Source organism: Camponotus vicinus, unplaced genomic scaffold (assembly GCF_025532165.1).
Source record: "Camponotus vicinus isolate PSW18456_S1 unplaced genomic scaffold, iyCamVici1.0 SCAF_14, whole genome shotgun sequence".
Taxonomy (NCBI): Eukaryota; Metazoa; Arthropoda; class Insecta; order Hymenoptera; family Formicidae; genus Camponotus; species Camponotus vicinus.
In genome coordinates this window covers 5704712-5732251 of record NW_028141950.1, presented here as the reverse complement: position 1 = coordinate 5732251, position 27540 = coordinate 5704712, and the positions used below count along the sequence as shown (strand labels likewise).

The window sequence follows — 27540 nt, the reverse complement described above, 5'->3', positions numbered from 1 at the left end:
GTTGTATCGTTGCATTCCCGACCGGTTGGCTCAAAGCTGATTTTCGTAAGTGAAATGGGATTTTCGCTCGTACCGAAACCGGGAATGCTGTCCAAAGTATATACATATTAAGTATATACATCGCGCAATCAAATATAAAAATTATATGAATCGTGATCAAATATTCCGCATATTATCGACTTATTTATTCGTCGCGTTTTCTCGTGATTTCAAATCATGATTTATCTTATAAAGATTCGCAAATGACTCGGACAGTGAGTACTATATTCGTAAACATTACAGACATCAAATTGTCTGTCGAAATATCTTCGCATTTATGTGATAATAATTATATCGCGCGCGATAATAATGTCTATTGAGGGCGCTTTGATTATTATATTATAAAAGATATACATATCGCAATCGGATATTCCGAATATTATCGATTTATTTAGTCGTCGCGTTTTCTCGAGAATTTTAAATCGCGATTTATCTTATAACTTAATATTATCTTAATTTAATCGTTGACTTGTACATCGAAGCTTTGTCTATCTTTCCACGTGTTTGAATATTGTCTTTTATAGTCTGCGCTAATAGTGCAAATATTTTTCTTTACTATTTAAAAAGACGATAATTTTATTAATGATTAATCGCGATTGTTTAAATCATTATTTAAATCTTATTAAATTCTACTAATACATCGACAGTTAGAGATATAGTTAGATAGTTAAATTATTAGAGAGGGACTTTGATAAAATCATTCGTTCCGTTATTCCCTATTAAACGTGGCGAACAACGCGATTTTTTAATTATATGTTAATTACATTTAAAATATGTAAAGTCTTAAGATTCATTTTATTTCATTTAACTAATTATGCGCGAGATGCAATATTTATTTTCAACATGTATTTTTTCAATCGCGACATTTATATAAAATAGACATTTATATTAATCGCAAATAAATTCGCAAATATTACAGACCTTAAATGTCTGTTGAAATGTCTTCGCGCTTGTGTGTGATAGTAATTATATCGCGCGTGTTTATTAGGGCTCCGATTATATTATAAAAATTATACATACCGCAATCAAATATTCCGAATATTGTCGATTTATTTATTTGTCGCGTCTTCTCGGAAATTGTAAATCGCGATATATCTTCTAAATATTCGCAAATATATCAGACAATAAATTCTATATCCGCAAATATTATAGATCTCAAATGTCTCGAAATATTTTCGCATTTGTTTGATAATAATTATGTCGCGCGCTGTCTGTTGGCGGTTTCGATTATCATATTACAAAAATTATGCATATCGTAATCGAATATTCCTAATATTATCGATTTATTTATTCGTTATCGTATTTATCCGTTTTCTCACGAATTTTAAATCGTTATTGATCTTGTATTTTAATGTATTTTGACTTACATCGAAGCTTGATCTATCTTTTCGCGTTTTGAATAAAATTCTATTATGTCGATTAATAATAATAAATATCGCGTAATTCATCATCGCTAATCAGTCTTGTTTGTAGAACTTTTTAATAAATTTTATAGTATACGTATATTTTAAATACTTTCGTGTAATTCTTTGTAATAAATTAAAATTGTTTTTAAAAAATTAAATGTAATTTATTTTTAAAAATATTTTAAAAATGAAATTTAAATTATCAGTTATTTTCAAAAAGATAAAACAAATTGCATAATTGTAAATGTTCAAAATATATTTTAACATGTTATATTTTATTTAAAAAATTAAAAATTAAATATATAATTTACACATATATGTGATATATAATATTAAGTCCAAATGTTAATGCTGTCAATATCAAATTATTTATGTTATTAAACATTTGAATAAAACGAATCCGTTTATTTGATATTGATAACATCATAAATTCTATTTTGTAAGTTGTAATTTGTAAGTAGTAAATTGTGTTTTATAAATTGTAAATAGTTATAATTGTATATTAATTATAATTTAATATTGATATTTTTAATTATTGATATTTTTGATATTGATATTTAATATTGATATTTTTATTTTATTGAGATAATTGTGTATAAAATACAATTATAACTATAATTATATTATATAAAATTGTATTTAAGATTGTCAATTATATCAATGCATTCTTATGTAAATTACAGGAAAAATGGTCGAAAGTATACGTATAATGGTTATATAATAGTAATTTGTTAAATTAACATATTTGTTTCTATAGTACATATTTTTGAAATATTCATAAAAGAGTAACTATTTATATATTCATATCAAAGAATCATTAATAAATTCGGGAAATTTTTATATGAAATGTAAAAATTCGATGCTAAATTAATGATTAAATGTAAGCTTTATAAAATATGACGAACGTCTTCGTTATAGAATCGCGAGTCAATTATTATAAATTTAATGATATACTTTTCGTTAGATTTATCTATTTATGAATTCCATATTGCGCGGAACTGAATACTCGTCTTCGTAAAATAAATGAATAAATTATGATTACGAAAATACCGTGCTTTTTCCGCGTTCTTTTCGCGTTGTTTTCGCGTTCTTATACAAAATTATTGTTTTAACAAAAGAATTTTATCCCTCTCGTTAGATAATATTCCTAAATATTGCTAATTATATATAAAGAAATATCGAATAAGTGAAGATTCGATGTTATAAGTCAACGATTAAATATTAGCTTTACAGAATTTAACGATCACCTTCGATATTATAAAATCGCGAGTTAATTATTATGAATTTAATAATTTGTTTCTTCGGTTATATTTGTGTATTTACGAATTTCGTATCGGAAAATATTTATAAATAAATTAATAAATTACGGTTGCGAAAACACCGTGCTTTTCCGTCGTTCTCTTCGCGTTCTTAGACGAGATTATCGTTTTAATAAAAGAGTAATCGTTGTTCTTTTCGTTAGGTAAACGTTAATGAAAGTTGCGTGACTCGTACCACCGAGGAGTCGAAACGATTTTCATCATGGAGAATTATTTCTTATCGGTTTTTGTAAGATCCATTCGCGACGTCTAGTTCGGTGCCCCGTTGAAAATTGGGAATTTTTATTGTAAGATTGGAACTAATCCCAGGTTTTCCTGGCAATTTCCGACAGCAATGATTTCGGTAGTCATTCAACGACGAACGCCATACGCTTCTTTAAAGTTCGAATTAATTTAAATAATATATATTTAGATGTGAGAGAAAATGCATCTATTTTTTTCTTCTCGTTAAAAATGTTCTGTCATTATTAGGATTGGTATTATTATTGTCTAATACCAGAAAGATTTAATAGTAGATTAAATATGGATATAGCGTTGTGTATAAATTTTTATTTTTCAAGTAATTTCATATTGTAATAGTTTTTATTAATTGTTTGATAAAAATGATTACGAACGAATATATTTTATTATTAATTATTAATTATTTCTAGGTACTGGGGATATTAATATTAGTTTTTAGTTTCTTTTAAGAAACTATTTGCAGGTATTGGACATCCATCGCCATTTTAGAATATTAGTTTTTAGATATATACCATTTTATATATATGTATAATAAAATACATGCACAAATTAACGTATCCAAAATATTTTTATAATTTTTATTAATATTATATATTATATATACGCGAAATTATACATGAATGTTATATAAAATGTGCGAATACTTAAAAATTCTGAGACGAATCGAATGGGTACCCTTATATCAGCAAGATATTGATTAAAAGAAAAAAAATTATTAATTTAAACATTATAAGAATAAGAATTTTGAAAATTAATCTAGAATTAATTATATATTTAAAATTATTTTATTTATTTTATTTTGCACACTATTCGAATTGAAATTTTTTAAATCTTGCTGTTATCGGGTTCGATTCGTCTCGCGCGCGCAAACGGTACCCCAAAATTATTGTGTTCGCACATTTAACACAAACTCCAATGGTGCATGGATTTTATTATTTATAAATATAATCGTTCGTAATCACATTTCTATAAAAATTGCTATATCCATTTAATTTTCAATAAAGAAATATATTTCTTAATAATGGAAGAACATGTTTTCTGACGTGAATATCAATTTCGTGAATCGAAGATAATGACGAGGGAATTGTCGTTGATTTATTACTGAAATCATTGGTATTGGGAATAGTCCGGAAGATCCGAGATTCGTTCCCTCCTACAGTGAAGTTCCCGACGTTCAATGGATCACTTAACTTTTTTTCGCAGATTGATCTTGCGAAATCTGATGAGAAACAAGATGCTAATCGTTTTCCATTTTTAAGATCGCTCCTCTTTTTATCGCATATTACCGGTATATCACCCGCGTATTTGATAACTTCGATTATTATATTATAAAAATTATATGCAATTAAATATTTGAAATATTATCGATTTATTTATTCGTCGCGTTTTCTCGTGAATTCAAGTCGCGATTTATCTTATAAAGGATTCGCGAATGAATCGGACAGTGAGTACTATATTCGTAAACATTATAGACATCAAATTGTCTGTCGAAATATTTTCGCATTTATATGATATTAATTATATCGCGCGCGATAATAATGTCTATTGAGGGCGCTTCGATTATTATATTATAAAAGATATACATATAATCGGATATTCCAGATATTATCGATTTATTTATTCGTCGGGAATTTTAAATCGCGATTTATTTTATAATTTAATATTTTATAATTTAATCGTTGACTTACATCGAATCTTTGTCTATCTTTCCACGTCTTTGAATATTGTCTTTAATAGTCCGCGCAAAATGCACCAATAATGCAAATACTTTCTCCTACAATCGAAGAAACGATCAATAATTTTATTAATGACTTTTTTTATCATGATTATTTACGTTTATACGTTATTTATATAAATCTAATTAAATTCTATTAAATTCTATTATTGTATATCGATTATTAATAATAAATATCGCGTAATTAATCATCACTAATCAGTCTTGTCTGGTCTATATAAAAATTTTTAGTAAATTTTATATTATACGTATACTTTGGACACTTTCGTGTAATTCTGTATAATAAATTTTATTTTGTATTAAATTTCAAATATTTTATATTAAATTTGTATTATATTTTGTAATGTACATTGTATATTATATATTCTGTATTAAATTTTGTAATATATTTTGTAATATATATATTTGTAATGTAATTATTTTTATACTACATAATTTAATATTTTGTAATGTGTTTTTTATGTAAATTGCAAATTATAATTCTAATTTACGTTGTATACATTATAATTATGTAATATATATTTTATATATGTATTATATTCTCTGTTTGGAAACTCTGTATTAAAAGAAAATAAAAATAAAATAAAAAAAATTTTCCTCCTCAATGTATCTCCCCACCTTAACGAAGACATTTGCTGGGTGAGGAGGTTTCAGTACTCTTATGAACCTGAGAGCTATGCCGGCGGTAACATACGCTGATATTCATATTCTTATATTTAAATTCATTTTAATAATGATCTTAGATCGCGTCTTAAGGGGATCCTAAAGTGACTTTTTTACCGATATAACATTATATTTCTTTTGTACCGAAATCTTTTTATTAATTGCACAGAATAGTAAATGCTTCTCCACGATTAAAGTACACACAGAAACAAACCGGGAACCTCCCGATTTTATGTTAAAAAACAAAAAAAATTGAAAAATTACAATTTTTTTATCGGCTTCTGTAACAATATTTGCTTTGTATGTACTTTTATATTAAGCAAATATTGTTACGACTTTTTTACGATTTTTCAATTTTTTTTGTTTTTTAACATAAAATCGGGAGATTCCCGGTTTGTTTCTGTGTGTACTTTAATCGTGGAGAAGCATTTACTATTCTGTGCAATTAATAAAAAGATTTCGGTACAAAAGAAATATAATGTTATATCGGTAAAAAAGTCACTTTAGGATCCCCTTAAGATTCCGTACAGTTATTAAAATAGTTGTGTAACAATTTCCAACGTATGGGCACACACATACAGGTAAGTACGTATAGGTAAGTAATTTATAAAAATTATTTATCACGTTTATATATTATTTTCAAAATAATGATTTAATTGTTTTATAAATAATCAATTAAATAATCTATAAATGTTAAAATTCTTCATTAATATTTCGCGTGTATAATATATAATGCATAGAATATTTCGGCAACGAATTACCAATAATATGTTCAGCTTTGTTGATATAAACAGTAACGCGTTATTGTTTACATATTACGGTCTCGTTGTCATGTGTGTGTGTGTGTGTGTGTGTGTGTGTGTGTGTGTGTGTGTGTGTGTGTGTGTGTGTGTGAGAGAGAGAGAGAGAAAAAAAGAGAGAATCACAAAATTTTATTTAAAAAATTAAATTTAAATTAAGAATTTAAATTTAAATTAAGAATAAAAATTAAAATTAAGAATTTATTTATATTTATTTTATAGATAAGCGTCTTGCTATATAGCACTGGTCCTACTGGCATTTCGTGCACATAGCACGGAACAAAACCAGAAATTGTGAACATCATATGTTACCCTCTGAGAACATTAGTGGCTTCGTAGTTCTCGGTTTTAATTGATCCTACCATCGATATGATCGAGTCGTGGCATCTATCAGAGCCCATTAGAAACATTTTACTACAGTGAAAAAGAAGAAGTACCGGTACCAGTAGGTTAGAAAATCAAAAACAATTTTTTAATATCTACTACATCTACATTAATCATGTATGATTACTATTTTTATAATATCTAAATAGTCTTCGAATTTAATAATGTATACATGAGAATACATTTCTTTCTAATGATTTTTGCAGAGAAACATACAAGTAACCTGACAGACATGTAAACATTGAAGAAGCTTTAAAATCAAAAAAAGCATATGATTAAAAATAGACGAGAAGAAAAATAATAGTAAAAGAGGTTTTTCTAGAGAAGATTTCCAACGATTTAAGATACACCAAACTAATGCAATAAAATGATGAAACAAGAAAATGTTCAGGTACAGAATGTACCAATTATTCCTTCTCAAATAGATTCCTCAATTGCTATAAGAATAGCTATGGGAGCAAAAATGATCCACGAAAGGGCACTCATGGCTCGCGCTGATATATGGCATAAAATCAGAGTCATTAGAGGCTTCCAGTATGACAAGGAGACAGTCTTGAAGGCTATTTTGAAGGCAATAGAACCAATCGATTTGATACCAGTGAAGTATCAAGTTTGCGGAGAGGATGCTTATTTCATAGCAAGAAATTGTGGTCCTGCTCTTGAGAAACTGTGCAAAACAAATCTGATTATTAAGAATGTCAAGGGTGATGCCATCATCCTTGTAGTAACTTTAGGATATGCCTCGATCAATGATTTAAGAATACACATACAACCTATACTATTGACTGCGCTAACTAAGAGATACGATCCAAATCAGAAGACTTTAAATTTGGAAAATTTTCATTTAGATCCAGATATAGACAAAACTGTCTATTGCCCATTGTCTCAGCTCAGGACTTCTAATCACGTCTTGAAGATGGCGAAAACTGCTATAGCTACTATTGAACACCTGAATCTACAACGCAACGAGTTGGTCAACATATCAGCGATAGAGAATTCAAGTTTAACATCCATCAAATACCTAGATCTGAGGCATAACAGTTTATTGAATATGGATGCGCTAACTCCTCTTAAGAATCTGGAGATCACCAAACTTTGGCTGGATGGAAATCCGCTTTGTGAAAATTATTCAACCGCAAACCAGTATGTCGAATCTGCGAAAAAATATTGCCCGCATTTGCAAGAGCTGGATGGTGTATCCATCGTGCCAAATATGCCTCTAATGTACAGAGACTACTTTCAGGACGAAAGGACGCAGCGTCTCGTGTATAGATTCGCTTACCATTTCTTCAACCTACACGATCAGCTAGACAGGACATGTTTACGAGGACTTTATCACAAGGACGCGTTTTATTCCATGAGCTGTGCCATTCCCAACTCCGTAGCACAGAAAACTGGTCTTAATCTCTACACGGGCAACAGAAATCTTCTAAAGAAAGGCGCAAAGAAAAATACGTTCCTTTATCACACTCAGGAGGACATTCTGGTAGCTTTGAGCAAATTGCCCAGGTCCTATCACGACAGGAGTTCCTTTACATACGACGTCATGTATGACGACGACAAATGCATCGTGTTCTGCGTCTCGGGTTTATTTAAAAAGCTAAGCTCCGGCACCAACGTACTATCGTTCTCCAGGACGTTCATTCTGTCAGCTTCCCTGGACAACGAGTACCACATTTTAAACGATCAATATCATATATACGCAGCACCAGAGAATGTGACTCCTGACAAGATAGTGGTGAAGTATACATATGATGAGATCATGCCGGTTTGCTTCAGCCCGAGCGAAAAGTCGGTGCTGGTCACCAGACTGAAGCAGATCACCAGGATGAACAACGAATCATGCGAGTCGTATCTGTCAGAAGCCCAGTGGGACATGCGAAAGGCAGTATCAAGTTTTATGAAAGATCTGAAAAGCTCCTCAATATCAGACAGTGCGTTCATTACTAAATAGATTCTTTCTGAACGCATAATAATACTTAACTTTCTGTAAAAAGATTTCTATAAAAATTTCTATTTCTTTCTGTAAATTTCTGTGAATTTTGGAACATTTTTTGGAATAGAAGATTTTTTTTCCATGATGAGAATTACTCGCAGTTTAATTATTATATGTATATTTTATAATATGATATATTCGTTTCGAAATAAGAGGTAACATCGATGAGAACATCGCGAGGCGATGTTACTCGCATGGCATTTAAGTCGTCCCCAGGATGATGAAGGAGATGCTCGGTGACTTCATCCAAAGGTTACGCACTCAAGGATCATCCGGACAGATCGGAGTGAATGAAACGAAATCGCGAAGGCAGGTGAGTTTTTTTCTTACCCTTTCTCTAAACATGCGCGAAAGACCTTCGGGACGTTTTTATGCACGCTCGGTTAAATAAATCATTATGCTTGAATGCCGGATCTGTTATGGCTTATTAATAATTTAATCCTGATAATCTAAACATGATATTACACGAGGTATTACGTAGTCATTATCGCACGAGAAATGTAATGTACCGTAAAGCCAAGAATGAAATCGTCCTTCTGTGACATAATGAAAATGGTATTTATAATAAATTGCATGTGTATTGTCGCGTCCATAATTATATGTCTCGTAAGTTCATTGAAGCTTCAATAACGGCGCGTAATTTATCGTTAGTGTTCTACGGGAGTAATAATTATGGAAATAATTCATAGCCTAGTTAATTATAGGAGAGATTCATCGTTTTTCATACAAAATGCGAACCTTATGCAGTTTTTTTGCTGAAAAAATTATTATGACAATAATTATTCCAAGTAAAAAAAATGATGCTCTTAAAACTGCCTTTGCCAAAAATTTTTGAACGATACTCCTTTCGATCAGTTAAATATAATTAACTATAACATCGAAAATTATTATAATAAGAAATTATGGGATTGCATAATTTCTAATGAAATATATATTAATATATATGAATACAAAATTTAATATCAAACTCTAAGAAAATGTTTGAGTCTATTGATCTGATCGAAAGATAAATAAAATATTAAGAATAGAGATTAATCATCAGCCAATAATAATATAACTACATTAATAACATCAGAGATTAATGACACTAGTTAAATAAAAGAAATTGTGTAACACATTTTTAGTAATAATATTTTCTTCTGTCTTTCTTTACATAATCTTGTCATTTCCGAGTAATCAATCATTTATAATAATTAAATCTAAAATAATTTATAATAAAAAATACATATATAATAAAAAAATAATTTATAATAATTTAAAATATTTTGCATAAAATTTGATTTCACTATTGTATGCATCAATTTAATTAAATGACTGGTTCTCAAGAGAATCGTGATCTTTTTAGAGATCGTAAGTAAGAGCCGCACAACATAAGTAAAAGTAATCATATTTTTTAGCGAATCCATTCGAATCACTCTTTCTTTCGATCCAGCATAAATAATTAATAAGAAAAGAAACAGCGAGTAAACCCGGAAAATGATTCGAAAGAGGAAAGATTGAGAAAAGTTGGACTAAGCTGTTACTAACAATTACGAGAATCGAGAAAGGGTACGTGTAGGTAACGACATAATAAAATGATTGTTACCTCCTGTGAGACTTTCAACAGCCTCCCACGAGCCGGCTACGGTAAAACCGCGTGCTCTTCTGCTAGTACCAATTATCCCTTGTACTAATTAAAGTATTCTAACTTCCTTTTCGATGCTTCCCGCATCGGTATCTCGAAGATCGAGAATATTGACGAACACACAATCGAGAAACTACAGCTTAAAATAAATTAGAAATGAGAGAGAAAGAGAGAGACATATATATTTATCAAAGTAAATTCATACAATCAAAGCGACTCTTAATTAAAGAAGTAATGAGATGTAATATTAGTAATAATCCTGTATTCGCATCGCGTTGACGTGCCATTTAATCAGACATTTCATTTGATGAGGATTAAAATTCATCAAATGTAAACATGTCAAGATGTGGGTCAGGGTAACGTCGTAGGTAGTGAAAGAGAGGAACAAAGTATGATTAGGAAGATGGCCCATTGAGACATCCTTGTGCCGCTCGTAAGAAACGCACGCACAATGTAACATACTCGAAGAGATGATTCTTAGCGATAACCTGTTAGAGAAAGTCATTGCGTAGATCCTATGTAAATTTCGTGCGTTCCTTCGAAAGCATCGACAAAAATAACAACTAAATATTAGGTATTTACTTCGACATTAGAAGTTTCGGTATTCAAATCTTCGAAGATCCAAATTACTTTATCGAAGATTACTTTATCGTCATAGATATATATTTATACAAAATTTATATTATATTATTTTAATTATATTATAAAATTATATGATCAAATCTCATTAAAATTGTTGATTATGTTGCTAAATTGTCTAAAAATGTATAAAAATTTTGATTTTTAATAATTTTTTAAGTATACATGTAAATTAATTCATTTTTATTAATAGTATTTTCGTCATTTCTTATATAAATTTGCAGGTATATTTTTCGAAGCTTGGAAGTTATAAAAAATCCTACTGAATATTCAATGAAAAATAACTTCCAGTTTCTAAACTGCTTTATTATGTTGTAATTTGTGATTAGAATTGCAAAGAGAACTATTTTAATCTATTTTATCATGTTATAGCTACGATGTGTGTGACATGTTGGAGAAATTTCCTGTTTTAATCAAAAATATATTATGACTTTCAGTTCTTGAGAAAAAATTTGTTGAAAAAAAATTGACCACTATAGTAGGCTATCAATTAAATGCAGTTTTATAAAAAAATTACGAAATTGAAAATCTGTTAGTTTTTAATTATATTTAATCGGATTATATTTTTTTAGATCGTTGATACGAATCTATCAAAATTGATCAACTCAAAATATATACACGAGTTATTGCATATATAAATTTTGACATTTTTGACATTATATCGATTTTGAACTTGTTAATTTTAATATCAAAAATTTATATATTCAGTAATTTGAAAAATCCTTAAGTTTGATTTTTTATAAACACAATTGAAAATTATTTGAAAAATCCACAATGATAATTTCTCGCAATTTTTCTATAATAGAAAGATTAAACATTTAACAATTATGAATATCTTATAACTACAGTTGACGCAACAAATTCTTGAAAATTGGAAATCTTAACAACACATATGTAACTTTGATTGCAACAGAACTTTCCTAACATGTCACAATGTTACAACATGATAAACTGGCTCATTATTTAAATAGCAAATTTCTGAAAAACGCGTGACATGATGGAGTAATTTAAAAGACGGAGTCATAGCGTCGAATAAGCTACGGGAAATGAATTATTCCATTTCTTGTGTTTATTTTTCTTGTTGAACTGTGTAATCAAAAGACACTGGTTACGCTCGTGATTCTCTTCTGTGCGATTAGAGAGGACTTTAATTGAATAGCAACGACGGATAAGTCCAGAAAGGAGAATTAATGGGAAAGCCGAATTGGAGCACGAACGCCTTACACATTCATTATACAAAGCGAGAAACGCTCGGTTAGGTAACGTAATATCTAATAATGTGAGATAAGACATGTGTTCGTTCGCTTACCGATGCTAATGAGCAGGAAAAACGCCAACAGTTTCACGCGCGTTAATCTAGCAAGAAAAATCTAACGCGTATAGCGGTTACTTCTCTAATTGTAATACGAGGCGAAAGTGCGTGAGTAAGAGAGCGAGATCGCTTATCGTCCAGGATTAAAATCGCTAGATCAATTGCGATTAAGAAGAAATAATGCGATTAATTAATCATAGCATTATGCAAGTGATTACTGCGAATGTTTAGTAGTTACTATGAAGATATTGAGAAATTTCAAACATAACGATATGTTATTATGAGGTCTTTATATTAGAAATAAAAGAGGCAAAATATATATGAATTATGTCACTTGATAAGAAGGCTCTTAAGAAAGTAAAACTTGAGATAGGATTTTTTTTTTCATTCACCGATCATTCTTATGTCATACATAAAAATTCAAAGATAGCAACGATGCGAATCTATCAGTTACGACATCCTAAAAGAAGTCTTTATATCAGAGCTGGCCGGAAAAATCCAGTGAGAGTAAAAGAACCATGATAAATTCTGATTTTTACTATCCGGATTCTTCCGGACTTTATTCAGTGCAATAAACTGTGAAAACTACAAAAATAGCTAATATATAGAGATTATATACAAAATATATTTACATAACTTTATTTTTAAGATTTTTGCTTTAATTAATAAATCATGCTAATCGATAGCTTAAAAATCAAGATAATAATAAAGTTTTATAATAAAATCTTTTTTAATTCAAATTAATTGAAATTTTTAAAACAAAAACTCTTTAGGGAGGGTTATAAATGTTACTTAAATTTTATATTAAGTTTTAATGTAATCAAAAAATTTAATACTAATAGAATTAAAATTTTTTACCGTTGTAAATCGTGTTTACCTTTTAACATCTTTTAACAATTAATTATTAAATTAATTTGTTTGCTACATCGATTTTTAATCGCTTTAATGAATTTTGTTCAGACAAGTTTTAAATTAGGAAGCACTTTCAATTGAATATCGTAAAAAAGGTTTTTATTTATTTTTATATTTTTAATAGAAAAGATCAATTTTTGCCAGTTATTTCCGGAAAACATTGTTTTTTCACTGGCATGAATTTTATCCACAAAATGTGAAATTTTGCCTTACACATCATTGTCTTCCTACAGAAATGTAAACTAAAATAAAAAGGATGACATATTTAACATCTGGTCGATTTTTTAGCGACTTCAATAAAATATTTATTCTTTTCTCGCGATATAATATCTTTTTACATACTTTATGATTTTCGCGATTCATACATAGCAATCTTTAATACGAATTTAAAGTAAAAGGTCAGTTTTTAACAAGATAATTTGTATTGCAAACAAAATGCATGCACGTTCTTAGATGGGGGAAGAAAGAGGGAGAGAAAGAATGATCGGTATATTTGTTAAATAATGGAACGAGCTAAGCCAGCTTTTCCCAGTCTAAACGAACGAAATTATCGCGAAGTGAAGAAATCGACCATTGGATTTAGTAACGTTCACAGACTGGACTGATTCCCACGAATGACGTTATAATGGCTTTTGCGAAAGTGGAAAAAAAATCCGTTCTTCTATGCGGCACTTCGGCGGAAGTAGATGTTCCACGCTACAAAAGTAAACATTTATCTTTATAAAATATGATGCTTTCTTAATGCCAAGGAGAATATAAAAGTCAAAGTTATAGTGTCACTTGACGTCACACTGACGTCAAATTGATCAAAACATGATGACAAATTTGATCAATATGACGTCAAATTGATATTACTTTGGCTTTTGTTCCCCTTGGGATCTATCTCTTAAAATCAATATTACATTTGTCGTACGACAAATTTTTTAAACTTTAAATTTTTTAATTTTTTATTGATTGGCAGGTCAGTACCTTTTTGAGTCTGAGAAATTTTCTATTCAGCCTAAGATCTAATCGAACCAACATTCAATATAAATTTCAGAATCTTTGCACATTATGTACAAGACCTAATCCATCCTGAGATATAACGAATATAAGATTTAAATAGCCTTTAAGCTTAATCGATTGGAGGCAAATGGAATCGATTCCTATGGCGGAATCGGCAGATCGACGTTGCGTTATTCGCCGCGAAAGGAAATCGAAGACGAGTGCCGGTGATTCTGTTAGACAGACGTAACAGTCCGATCGAGAGCAATTGCGCAAGGCGGATTTTCGCAAGCCTCTCGTCCGCATTCATGCGAACGTTCCTGCTGGAGAAGAACGATACGATTCACCCGAGATGCATCACTTCGCGTATGCACGTATGTGAATGTGTGTATATGTTATGTGCACGCAAATAGACGCATAAGACGAAGTGAATAATTAAAAAGGGCAGGTTTGCGGCATCTTCCCGTTAACGAGTAGGCGAGCGGCTGTATTTCCTTGCAATTACTAGGAGAGAATCTGCTTCCTTCCCCGACTCGTCTAATTAAGTTTGCAACGAATAACAGAAAATATCGGATTTATTTCCTGACGAACCTGCAATATAATTTTTTTTTTATTTTACATTTGTTTTTCTCGCAGTTAACGCTCTTACATTTGCCTTCTGCATCTTTCAATCATCGCTATCCTAGTATTTTTTAAAAACTTACTTTTCTTATAATTTTTCTCATCCGAATGTTTCACAAAGATTTTCTCTCGATTCGTATTTTTTCCGTGTATATTTGTTTTGTTTTTAACATTATTCGTATGGATATTTATCACTTTTTTGAAGGCAAGCTTCATCTTTTTTCGACCCTTGATTTTTAACGTTGTTCTCGAGATATTCGTTCTTCTCTTAAAGACTACTTCGTTTGAACGCTTTGCGATCATGTAAGGATTTGCTTTCGTGGTATTGTTTTTCCCGAAGACTAATTAGTCTGTACTTTTTTCTCATTTTCGCTTCTACCTGTCTATGGACCTCGGCGAGAATTTCTCACGACTGTTGCGCGTACATTATCTCTCTTTCTCTCCTTCTCTCTTTATCTTTATTCTGTTTTCTATTCATTTTTGCAGAAATTAAATATCGCGATATACAAAGTGCGTAGATAATATATGACAAAATCCCGTCGTAAAATAAAATATTTATTATCTATGTCTTATCCACTAAGCAATCTCTTATCGTGTTAGAAAAGATTATAAATTATGAATTAGAACCATCATTGATAGATACAGAGAAAACGAGAAGGGAAAACATATATGTGTAGATATTCATTTTATTTTTCTTTATTTTTCTAATTCTAAGAATTTTTAATTAATCAATAATAACCAATAATACAACCCGCAAAATTAAGTAACTATATAAATAAGAGTTTTATGCACTATATATTGAGATATCAATACATGTATTAAAAAAACGAGCATTTAAAATTCATATTTTTTTTTTAAAGAAAATATTAATTAAACCTATACATCTCGCGATCTCATATCAGTCTTTCATAGAGTTCCCAGTTAAACGAATACGATTCGAAAGCGAAAAAAAAGAAGGGAAAAAATATATATATGTAGATATTCATTTTATTTTTCTTTATTTTTTTAATTCTAAGAATTTTTAATTAATCAATAATAATCAATAATACAACCCGCAAAATTAACTATATATAAATAAGGAATTTTATGCATTATATATTCAGATATCAATACATGTATAAAAAAACTCATATTTTTTTTAATATAATATCAATTAAATTTTTTAAATATAATATCAATACAATTAAACTTGCACATCTCGCGATCTCACGTCAGTCTTTTATACCCAGTTAAACGAATACGATTCGAAAAAGCGAATTGCTACTCGCGAAAGCCCTTCAACCCTTTCAGACAGAAATGCTCGCTGATGAGGGCATCCCCTCGCGCGCGATCTCGTTCGGGAGGAATTTTCGGGAAGATAGCTCTCATGTGGGAACATACCGCTTGTATAATCGCGGCCGTTACTTCCACGTTTCACGCGAGCTCGCGGGTTCGCGTATCACGCACGCACGTAAGAGGCCCGGAGACGCGGTTTCACGCGCGTGCGTTTATGCAACATTGCGCGAGATATCGCTGTGTGTGAGCATACGATATATCGACGTGATCGTCGTGTCGATGTGTGGCCCGATGCGCCCGGGGGGGCATCGAGCCCCCGCGACACTGTCGTGAGTGAAAGTTATTCTCTAGGACCCCTCCCCCCTTCCTCTCCTCCCCCTAACATGCAGCGGCGTGACCTACGATTATAAATCGTCTTCGAGCCTCTACGGTAGCCTCGGCGAACAAAAACCGCTAATTGTTTCCTGCGTTAAGGAGGAAGGATTGAATCCTGCTGATTGAGAGTCTGACCTGACAATAATTTAGCTATTGTACCTCGGTCGCAAATCTGTCCTGCAAGGATTATATCGAAGATGGACGAGTCGTATTTTGTATATTATTAACGAAATGTCATCCAGCTAGATATTTAAAGAGGAAAAGAAATCTTCTATTTCTAGTCCAAATTATTTATTTTTTCCTTATTTTTATTTATTTCTTATTAAGGAGTAATTTTACGAATTTACGGAAATAATTTATTCTAATAATTTATTCTAGTCTGAATTATTTATTTCGTATTTAAAGATTAATTTTACGAGTTTAAGGAAATAATTTATTCTTACAACTCCCCTCCTTCCTCTCTCTTTCTCATTATTAATCAAAAACCTTCATTAAAATTAATCTGTAATGAATCACCAATCTTTTAGATTTTTTTTATTTTACAAGGGATATTCTTTTCGATATTTATGCATTTAAATTATACGAACAGATAATATTTATATAAAAAAACGAGATTTCCCCCTTATCGCGAGAATTAATTTTGCAATCGAGAAATATGTTGACAAGAAAATGAAGAGTGGAATCTTCTCTTGTCGGATGTGATTTATATGCGCTCATATAATAATGTGCAAAATTAAACACACATCTCTCCATCGCGAAGGATAAATGACTCGTTTTTCCTGTAAAGAGACTGGGTAGCCTTTCCAGCATAAAATATTTACAATTGTTAATGCAAATGCACATTTTTTACCGCGGAAATTACGCGTGGAATTTATATGCGCGAGTATAGAAATTTCTATACGTAATTCTGCGAAAGGAGTAGGTGAAATGAGATATATGTATACAACATATATATATATAATATGATCGTCACTCGAGGACCATCAAACGAGATTCCGAGTTATATAAGTGAGAGGCGCATATCGCGGTGATGAGTGGATAATTTTCTTTTTCACACGGAGTTGCGCGCCACGGAATATGTACAGTATGTCACAATAACGGTAGGCAGCCCCTTCGCCACGTAATTAAGACCTCGGGTGGCTGCTTAATTCACCGCAAATACGTTAATTACGCTCGCGGAAACAGTCGGTGCTCTCTTTCTTTCGAAAATGGATTCATTTCATTACGTACAAAAAACGAGCATTTCCTTCATCGGAAGACAAAGTTATTCACGATCGAATCTTCATCCGATGCATAAATATGTTATAAATATAAATATATTATTATATAATATAATAAATATAAATATAAATAATATAAATAAATATAATAAATATAAATAAATGAATGAATAAATAAATATATATATTTTAAATATATTTTAGACACGATTTTATGAGCAAGAAATATTGTTTATCTGACCAAAAGAATTTTGCATGATGCGAAATATATCTCTTTGAGAGAAATCGAATTTTTTAACTATTTTTTTGTTTATATATATATGCAAAATTCTTTTGGTCAGCTAAACAATATTTCTTGCTCATAAAATCGTGTCTAAAATATATTTAAATTCCTATTAAAAGTAATATACATATAATTGAGTGATGCTTTCAATCTGTCTGAATCTAGACTAGAATTGAGGTCGTGATTCGAGAGAACTGGCACACACATACAATACATACAACCGATTCACCTATCAATTGCAAAGTAATCGCTTCAATTAACCGCCGCCGCTTTACCTTTGTCGAGCGATTATTATTGAAGCACACAATCGAAGAGAAATGAAAGAGTGTCTGTTTACCATTTATCAATGATGAAAAGCAATACGAATATCCTATCTCATAATTTAATAATTTTTAATGCGCGAATATAAAGCAAATACAATCTAATCTTCGACACAACATTAAAGAGAGAAATAAACGTTGTGTAAATTATTTTAATTTATTTATTAATTATATTTTCATTTATTTATTAATTTTAATTTATTTAACCACCAGTTTGCTGGACATTTTTGAAATTTTATTTTATTATTGATTTTATTAAATATAAAATGCAAAAAATTATATAATATCGATCATGAAATGATCGAGAGATTACGTTGACGAGGGGAAGCGCGTATCTATTTTATTATATATTAATTTTGATGAAATTAAATGCGGAAACGAAAGTTTGCGATATAAGAAATACAAAGAATCGTATCACTGAAGCAGATGATATAATAAAAACTCGTCGGATTCGCGATGGAAGACGCACATGACTGGCTTTGAAGAGGAACGATATCGCTATAACGAGGCCTGTTGGGAGGAGAGTAATTTTCAAGACGATCGAATGCCGGGACGATCGGTACCCAGTGCCTCATCTCGTCTTCAAAGCATACGGCCTTTGCTTTCACTTTCTCACGTGGCAGAGATGAACAGACACCCTCTCTATCTATCTCTTTCTCTCTCTCTCTTTCGGTCTCTCTTTCTCTCTCTGTCTTTCTACCATTATTGCTGTGCAGATAAATTATTTACTAGCCGGTTACTTCATTGATAATCATTGTGTACGAGCATCAGAAGCGTCAAAAAGTTGAAGAGTGTCATGTGGATTTTACTTATTAATTTTGAAACGAGAAAACGGCACCGTACATGAAAGTTTAGAGACACGTCATGAAAATAAAGTTATGCAATAGGTCAATCGGAGCAAGTCAGAGAGAAATGGCTTTAGAGAAATTATAAAATTACAATAAAATAAATAAATTAAATATTAGAAAATTTAATTGTCTTGATATATAACGCGTACAATAAATATTATTATTGATATTTTAGATTGATTTTTTAGATAAGATAATTATAATTCATTCATATAATTATAATATACCAAAGTAGGATGGAAAATAATTAAAATAAAATTCGTTTACTTTCTCTCAGACCGAGATGTTGCGTATGTAAACACGCGTGCAACATTGCATAACAAGTGTCACAAAATAGGAATTCGTGAAGAATCGATTTGTTCGACTCTTCGACCTGCAACTCCGTCATTCGAATCATTATTATTGCGATACGTAATTTTCACATTTTCCCCTCGAATACTTGCGAAAAAGGATTTATCGTAGAATGATTACATCCCGAAGGATTACGAACTTGCTCTAACGAGGTTTACGACGCGAAAATTGACGGCGCTCGTAAAGCCATGCATTTCTTATATTTTTGTTCCTCATCGTTTTAACGTCATCTTCGCCTAACAGGCGAGATGTATAAAGCCAGCACATTTCGAATACATTAACTTTTAGTGTCTTTTTAAGAAAGTAAACGAATTTTATTATTATCCACTAGTCCTAATCACGCGAATAAAAACACCCGACAAAATTGCATGATACGTTCATGATGCTCCTTTTGTTCGGAGCCAGCGCTTCTCTATCATGGTCCTTGTAAGAGAAAAATCAATGTTATCAGATTAATTAGATCGAGATGTGAAGAAAATTAAATTAAAAAAATTATTTGTTTTAATCAGAAATCTTTTATATGTGAATACATGTATTTATTTAAAGGAAGATTAAAAAAATTGTGCATATAATTAACTTCGACCATCGCAAAATATAATTAATTTATCCGCCATTTTCGTTTTCGTTGTCTTACATATATTCTCATTCTCATCAAACGCAAACGACATTTCGCGTTTTCAAACAAGCTTATAAACTTGACGAGGTATATATTTCTTCCCCGGCCAACGCCGAGAAAATGCGCACGTGATGTTCCGAGATGGAGGACGTTTCTGACAAAAATCTCTACACTTTCACTATCTCGAGTCGAAGTGCGTGACAAGAGGAGCCGGGAAGGGGAGGCAGAAGCGGTCGACGGTTGAGGAAAAACGGGGAACTTGGTTCGTTTATTGGCCGTATCTCAAGGCTAATCCGCGCGGAAGATGCGCACCGGAGGATCGCAGGCACGGATGTGTGCGCGTCTGACGGAAGTCAGATGTACTCGCATACGCTTAGCACCTTTTTGCATCCGCTTAAGTTAAGAAACCTCGACGGCGGATACCTTGTTCGGCGCGGAGTCGGTCGACAATCTTGAGACACGAAAAGAAGTTATATAGAGGCGAGCGCGAACGGAAGCGTGTATCTTGCTTTGCGTAACACGTGTATTTTTAGAGAGAAAGGGAATATCGAGAATATATCGCAACTATTCGCGGTTCGAAAATGATTAATATAAAAAAGGAATAATATAAAACTATCATGTGCACTGAGAAAAAGAATTATAAATTTGACTAAGTATTTTCAATTAATTATCATTTAATTTCAATTAATTATTATTTATTTTTTAATTGAAATATTTAATATTTAAATTAAATACGACATTAAATCTAACGTGACATCTATTTAACTTAAATAAAAAAATAATAATTGGTTGAAAATATGTATTCAAGTTTACAATTTTTTTTCTCATGTGAATAATTTAAAGAGAGATGATAGAAGAAAATTTCAATTACAAATAGAAGCTCAATTTTCCTTATATGACACGAAAAAATAAATTATAAACAGTTTAGAACGAATGAGAAAAAATACAATAGAGTAAAGTGAAATAGAATGGAGTACAAAATATATATTCTAAAATAAAAATAAAGTTACATTGCTCACTTTTAACCTTATAAAGTCCAAAAAGATCGATTAAATAATATAATAAATGTTCAGATTGATTAACATAATTAATATAATAAATATAATAATTAATATAATAATTATAATATAACAATTAATAAAATAAATATAACGATTAATAAAATAATTAATATAATAATAAATATTTAAATTAAGATTGATTCTGTTGGAGCGCCAGCTAAACGACGACATCACGGAAAAAATGGTTCACTGGGACCTTTAACCTTCCGCACTTTCTCCACGAGCGCGCCGACGAATCTGCCATAGGAATTGTCATGCTCTTTGAAATTCACCGATGATTCAATATTGGCGAGTCTGACCTTTAAATGGTACAAGCCGCAGAGGAGAGACGCGAAGTTTAATAATTACCGATGAAAACGCACACGGATATTACGCAAAAATTGTGCAAGCGAAGGCGAGATAAAGGTGCATCCGCTCGGTTCATTCTCCTAATTATCGCGCGAATTTGGAAAATTATTCCACATACATTTAATGAGGGGGAAATTTACGCTCCTCCTGGTGGCGGGACTAATGATTCCTACGTGTAAAATTACTCCGGAAAGAGCAAATATCGCATCACGTGTAGCCCTAAGGCTATACTACACATTTGTGAGACCAAGAGACTCCGCGCAGAGAGCGTTCGGCAAATCGATGCAAAATTTCCAATCAGAAATTAATAATTAATAATAATCTCGCGAGGATCTAAAGACTAATCGCTGTTACGTGCGAGACTGTTCCTAAGACGAACGCGAAAACTTGAAGCGATTTCTCATTCCTAGAATCTTCGAATATATATTTACAATAAATGAGGAATGTTTGGATATCTGCTCGAATACAACCCGGAATTTGTGAGAGAGTAAATAGATATGGGAAAGATGGTATAAATCCGACATTTCCGACCAATCAAGTTGCACTTTGACACGAATTGGATCCGCTTAATTAGTTTATTCATTAAGAATTCATAATTCATCCTCGTTTATATGCTAAATTAGCTTGTATTCTCAAAGTTCGAAAGTTTTCGTTCGAGACTTTCTTCGGTGAATATTATATAATCTAAATAGCGGTAACACTGTCTTGTATGTTCTATATGCTTGTAGATTTCTAAATTCATCATTGCTTCTCATACACATAGTGCACTCAGCAAAATTAGACTATTTCGTAAATTGACGTGTCCTGTGTTTTCTCGGCATAATTTAACATTTTACATTGAAATAAATTTTTGAAGATAACTTAAAAAATACAATAAAATAAATAAAAATTATTTGATTTGTACATATTTGTTATTTATATAAATATTTCGCACAAATACTTTTCACATTAAAAAATTCAATTTTAAATTTAATCAATTTGTATAATTTAATTATTTATTTTAATATTTTTCTCTACATTTCTATCATGCTTCTATAATTTTTCAATAAATTAAATAATAAATAATTAAATAATAATAAATATAAAGTTTTTTAAAAGATAGAAAGAGATAAATATATATATTGTCAAAATTATGCTACAGTGTTGGATAGAAAAAAATTTCTAATAAATATATCTATGGATATAAAATTTTAAATATTAAATTTTTAGTTGGAACCCGGAAACAAAATTAGGTCAATTTTGGTGGTTTAATCCTATCTATATAAAAAGAAAAATTCACAAAGATTCAAAATCTAAAGATTTTCCCCATACATATGCATTTATAAAAAGATTATATTCTCGATGAGAAAAAATTTAATATTTTTCTTTAATTCGAAAGTCATAATATTATCTTGATATTTTAAATTCACTAAACATCTCGCATTCATCAAATTTTTGCTGGAACTCTAAATTACCAATCTTTGAAAGCCGCTTTAGGTTCTCACAGAGTCGCTTGAAACGTGTATGACATATAATGTGAAATTAATTAAGAGATGATTCGCACGAGGATAGACTGTAATCGGAGATAAGTATCCGTCCGTGTCACCATCATTATACTATCATATCATCACCTTGTGATACTCCTCCTCCTCTCCCTATTATCATTCAAACCGCTTTATCGTGTGCGCAAAATATACCGCTGGCGATTTTAGCAGAAAACGACTGAGATTACTTTAGAACGACGAAGACAATCACGAGGATCGCCTCTGTAGGTGCAAATATCGTTCCATCTACGAGCGAATCGAAGACAACTTTCGCCCTCCAAGGCTGAGAAGATTCCTCGAGGCGCAAAGCTCATCGCGGTGCAAGTAATGGAGAGACGAACGGCCGTTGAAAAATATAATGCCTGACTCGTTAATTACCTCTTTACGGGGCACGTACGTCGGTGGCGAAACGAGTCTCTAATCGCTAATGGATATCGCATATGCTGATGAGAGAAGGGGTTAAACGAGCTCGAATTAGAAGATCAATTTTCGGAAAACAACCTAGGATTTGATTCATGTATCTTATTGTTCTCGATTCAAGAGAATGAATTTTAAAATCAATTTATCCGATTTATACTCTGAAAATCATCAATTTATTTATTTTCTTTTAATATTATTTATTTATTTTATTATAATATTAATTATTATAATTTATTTATTTACATTATTTTGCTTATGGATGTGTAAATTGTGACGAAATATTAGTAATTCACAAAAGTGACGAAATATTAGACTAAGAAAATTGAAATATAACAAAAATTAAATCAAAGTTCTTAATATATTGCGTTAAATTCATTATTTATTGAAGGAAAAGAAGCAAAGCGTGTATTGAAATTTTATAAAAAAGATTTTCTGATTTTTTGTTCAAAATTCCAGGTAAAGAGAATTTTTTTAAGAATTTTTGGCAACTTTCTACGATAAGTTTTTTTTATTGTATGCGTTTTTTAATATTTTTTATTCATACGAAGGAAATATAAAGAGCCACTTAAATTTCAAATACTTTTGAAAATATACTGAAGAAAAAACTGAATAGATTTTAAATAAGATAAACATTATTCATTTGCATAATATTTTTAATCTTTTATCATTAAAAAATATAAACTGTCTGTCCTATATTCTGTCTTAAAACAATAAATATATAAAGATAGATATATATTTAATGGAAATATAGATATATATTTATAATATGTTATATTTTTTAAACATAATATTTAATTGGCTCGCCAACTTACAATATAAGAGCAAAATTATCAAAGAGAGAATTTTTCAAAAATTCCCAATAAAATTCCCTGAAAATTCCCTGATATTCCCAGGTGTAAAAAAATCCCTGAGAATTCCAGGCTTTCTTCTGTTTTTTTTTTCTTTCTTAAATTTAAAAGACAGGTCAGATATCTATCGCAAAATGCAAGAGCAAGCTAGTCCCATGTTTCACTTCACGAGTCGCAAATGCAACGACGATTTTGCCTCGACTCTAGAGCCGTGTCGCGGAGTTCTTTCGCTTCTTTTTCTCTCTTTAAGGCATTGCATCGGCGGCACGGCACAGGATGCAAGGCAGGCTGAATTGCGAAATTTCGATTGTCGAGGTACGACCTCGATCTTCGTGCGACGGCGGCAAGTGAATCGAGTCACGTGACTCTCCTTTACTCGCGGACGAACGTCTTGGCGTGTTTCGCGCCGCTTCGATCTCGATCCGCGGAAACGATCTTATCTCGTCAAGGATCGATCGTCGCAATTCCACCTGTAACGAAACCACCTCCCCGATCGCGAACGATTTCTAACAGGTATGAGCCGTTGGTCCCTTGCCGATTATCCGACATCATGTAGCTAATATTGGAGAAACTCGCGAGAAAGTTTTGCGTGGGGTTCCGAGAAAGAATAATCGTTATGATGAATAAAATGTCGCCAACAATTCGACCTCGCCCGTGCAACTCTTTCCAGGTGCAATTATCCGCGACGAATTTCACCATTTCCAGCTATTTCAAGTATTTAACGTTAGAATCGTTAGAACGTTAGACTCTAGATGGGTGATGGAACGACCTCGCGGACGCGGCGATCCGAACCTTCTAACGACACGGGGTCTCTCCCCGTCCGTCGCGCTCCTCTGGAGCTGGAATGCAGGCGAGCACTCCTTGGATGCACCCTGCGACGAGTGCAACGAGTCGCGGCTGGCAAAGGCCACCAGACGACCGGTCACGCCGAACTTGCGCTAGCGACGAGAAGCGTTTCCATGGATTTAGGAGGAGAGAGGCAAAATACGTTTTACATTCTCTTTATTTTTTTTGCCAAGATTTGTGATAAAAAAGTAGTAGTCTCTTAAAAAAGTGGACACACAGATTTAAAGATTAATTACTTATTTTAAATTCCAAAATTAAATAAGTTTTGCCACTCATTTCTGCTTCGAAATAATGTAATAAAGTAAAAAAGGATAAAGTCTACTTTAAATTATTTAGCTTTTAAATGCATTTTACATTCTCTTTTTTTGCCAAAAATTGTGATAAAATCTTTTAAAAAAGTAGACACACAGATTTAAAGACTAGTTACTTATTTTAAATTCCAAAATTAAATAAGTTTTGCTACTCATTTTTGCTTGGAAATGATGAAATAAAAAGGATAAAGTCCACTTTAGATGATTTATACAATTAATGTTCAAATTTAAAGATAGAATTCTATTTATAATTTTTAAGTATCATATGTATATAATGTAGAAAAGTAAAATAATTTATAATAATAAATAGTTTATAATACTTTCTATTATAATACTTTGTATTAAATATTTCGATTATTAATAAAATAATTTATTAATAATAGAAATATTTAATATAAAGTATTATAATAGAAAGTAAAATACATATATATGAATACAAAGGAGAGATATCAGGACACATATTATTATATAAATTATGAATAAATTCTTTCTCTAATTATAATTTAAATTATAGAAATTTTTTAAGAGAATCTTAAGATTCATGCCAAATTAATATCGAAAGAATTGAAAAATTTAGAGAGAGGAAGATATAAAATTATATTTTAATTCATCTTTTTCCGAAAACTTGAGGCAATTGTTTAAAATTAATTTCTTCTTAAATTCTTAAAAATTCTTAAAATTAATTTTCTCTTAAATTCTTAAAAAAATCTTAAATTCTTAAATTTATATATATTTATTCACACATATATAACTGGCTGAATGATCATATTTTCATATTCGTATTGAAAATGTATATCTCTTTTGTTTCAAAAATAACAATTATGTATTCTTTTCATTTAAGATATAACCGTTTTGAGATTTCACTGTTACAATAATTGTCGTTAAGGGGCATTCTCAGCTTCTTATCTCTATTTCCATTCAAAGCAGCGGCGAAATCTATCTCCACTTCTTCCACGGATGATTCAATGCAAAACGCGACTTTCTTCCATCGCGTGTCGCATAAAACTCATCTCATTAGACCTATTCTTTTTAGCTGAACTGGATACATTAATTCAAAGTTTATCTTTCAGGGGTTATCTTTGTCCTCTTAATTTAAAGTAAAAAAGATAAACTCTATTGTCCTTATTTTCGTAACCTATTGTCGAATAAAAGACTTTAATATGAGTAAACACAATCGCTTATATATTACTGCTCGTTTTCTCTTTTAACGACCTGTTTCCTCCTCAATAATCAGAGCTCATTATAAATGCGAATTGACACTAAAACGCTGATTATGGCGCGAAACACGTAACGCTCTTCTATCGCGGTCTAAGGCAATCAGCAACCTACCAGAAGCGTCGTATATAAAGTTTTCGTCGAACATGGTCTTCCGAGCGATACAATAGCGATCGCCCACGTATCATTTGGATCGCGCGAGACAGGATCTCTTTAGCAGATGATAATCTCGCGGTTTCTCCGATCTCCTATCCCTACATCATCGTGACGGTAAAACGGTGTAAGTTATACGCGGGAGTCATCCTGCGCGAGGTATGCGCCGCATGTACCCACGTACATACATAAAATACGTGCCATCGTCGCCGCGGGGGCTGCTTGGCGAACGAGCCCGGTTACTAGAGAGGTGACGTAACGAGAGAGACGTTACGTTCCATAGAACACAGGGCCCCATGTGCGGGGTCTGCTCTTTCTCTCTCTCTCTCCTCCGCGAAGACGACGAGAGCCCCTACCTGGCGGCCCTACCTGGCCCCATCCTCCCAGAAAGCATCTTCGCGCGTCTCCTCTTCTCAGGCCCAAGGCTCTGCAAACGTTGCAGTCGCGTTCACGAGTCGAATCGCGCAGGTAACGCGAGTGTGAATCGAATCTGAGTGAAGAGAACGCACGATGGAGTCTACGAGGCGGCAGCTCGTCCTAATCTCGGGTAGGTTTCGTTTAATTTAATGCGGGGTGAGATCGAATTTAATTGTCGCCGTGGATTGGATAGACGTGGGGATCGGCGAGACTTGTCATTTGTGCCGGAAATATCTGCGAAAGTTAATGGATGTTATTCATGGGGCGTGAAGTATCGTGATATCTTCGTAAAATTTCATTTCTCACAAGAGAACTAATCGTCGCGAACTGGAAAATTTTGATTTTAATGAAATTTTACATAAGATATATAAAAGAATAGAATAGAATATATAGAATATTATAAATAGGTGAATTTAGAAATTTTCGGTTGCGGTCC

At 31.5% G+C, this 27540-nt stretch overlaps 3 protein-coding genes across 4 annotated transcripts in view; 2 read left to right on the top strand and 1 right to left on the bottom strand.

Moving 5' to 3' along the window:
- The first annotated feature begins 6611 nt into the window (after positions 1-6611).
- On the top strand, positions 6612-8803 carry LOC145965157 (nuclear RNA export factor 2). Its single transcript, XM_083088532.1, has 3 exons — positions 6612-6703; positions 6793-8520; positions 8736-8803. The coding sequence occupies exons 2-3, from the start codon at positions 6954-6956 to the stop codon at positions 8801-8803; spliced, it is 1635 nt and encodes a 544-aa protein (XP_082944658.1). The 5' UTR covers positions 6612-6703; positions 6793-6953.
- A 3-nt stretch (positions 8804-8806) lies between these two features.
- LOC145965154 (uncharacterized) overlaps positions 8807-27540 on the top strand; it is a 23291-nt gene continuing 4557 nt past the window's right edge. The window contains exon 1 of one of the 2 annotated variants that reach the window (XM_083088526.1): positions 8807-8891. In XM_083088526.1, coding sequence (XP_082944652.1) covers positions 8873-8891 — 19 coding nt within the window. In that variant the 5' untranslated portion in view covers positions 8807-8872. Of the gene's footprint in view, positions 8892-27086; positions 27235-27540 lie in introns of those variants that run through there. The other variant, XM_083088525.1, reaches the window with a different exon arrangement.
- Positions 26931-27540, bottom strand: part of LOC145965159 (traB domain-containing protein) — a 15373-nt gene continuing 14763 nt past the window's right edge. The window contains exon 7 of the mRNA XM_083088536.1: positions 26931-27338. Coding sequence (XP_082944662.1) covers positions 27273-27338 — 66 coding nt within the window. The 3' untranslated portion in view covers positions 26931-27272. The remainder of the gene's footprint in view (positions 27339-27540) is intronic.

Coding starts and splice junctions, on each gene's coding strand:
- LOC145965157 (XM_083088532.1), top strand. CDS start 6,954: ATGATGAAACAAGAAAATGTTCAGGTACAGAATGTACCAATTATTCCT. Junction 8,521..8,735: donor AAGCTCCTCAATATCAGACA/GTGCGTTCATTA, acceptor TTTCGAAATAAG/AGGTAACATCGATGAGAACA.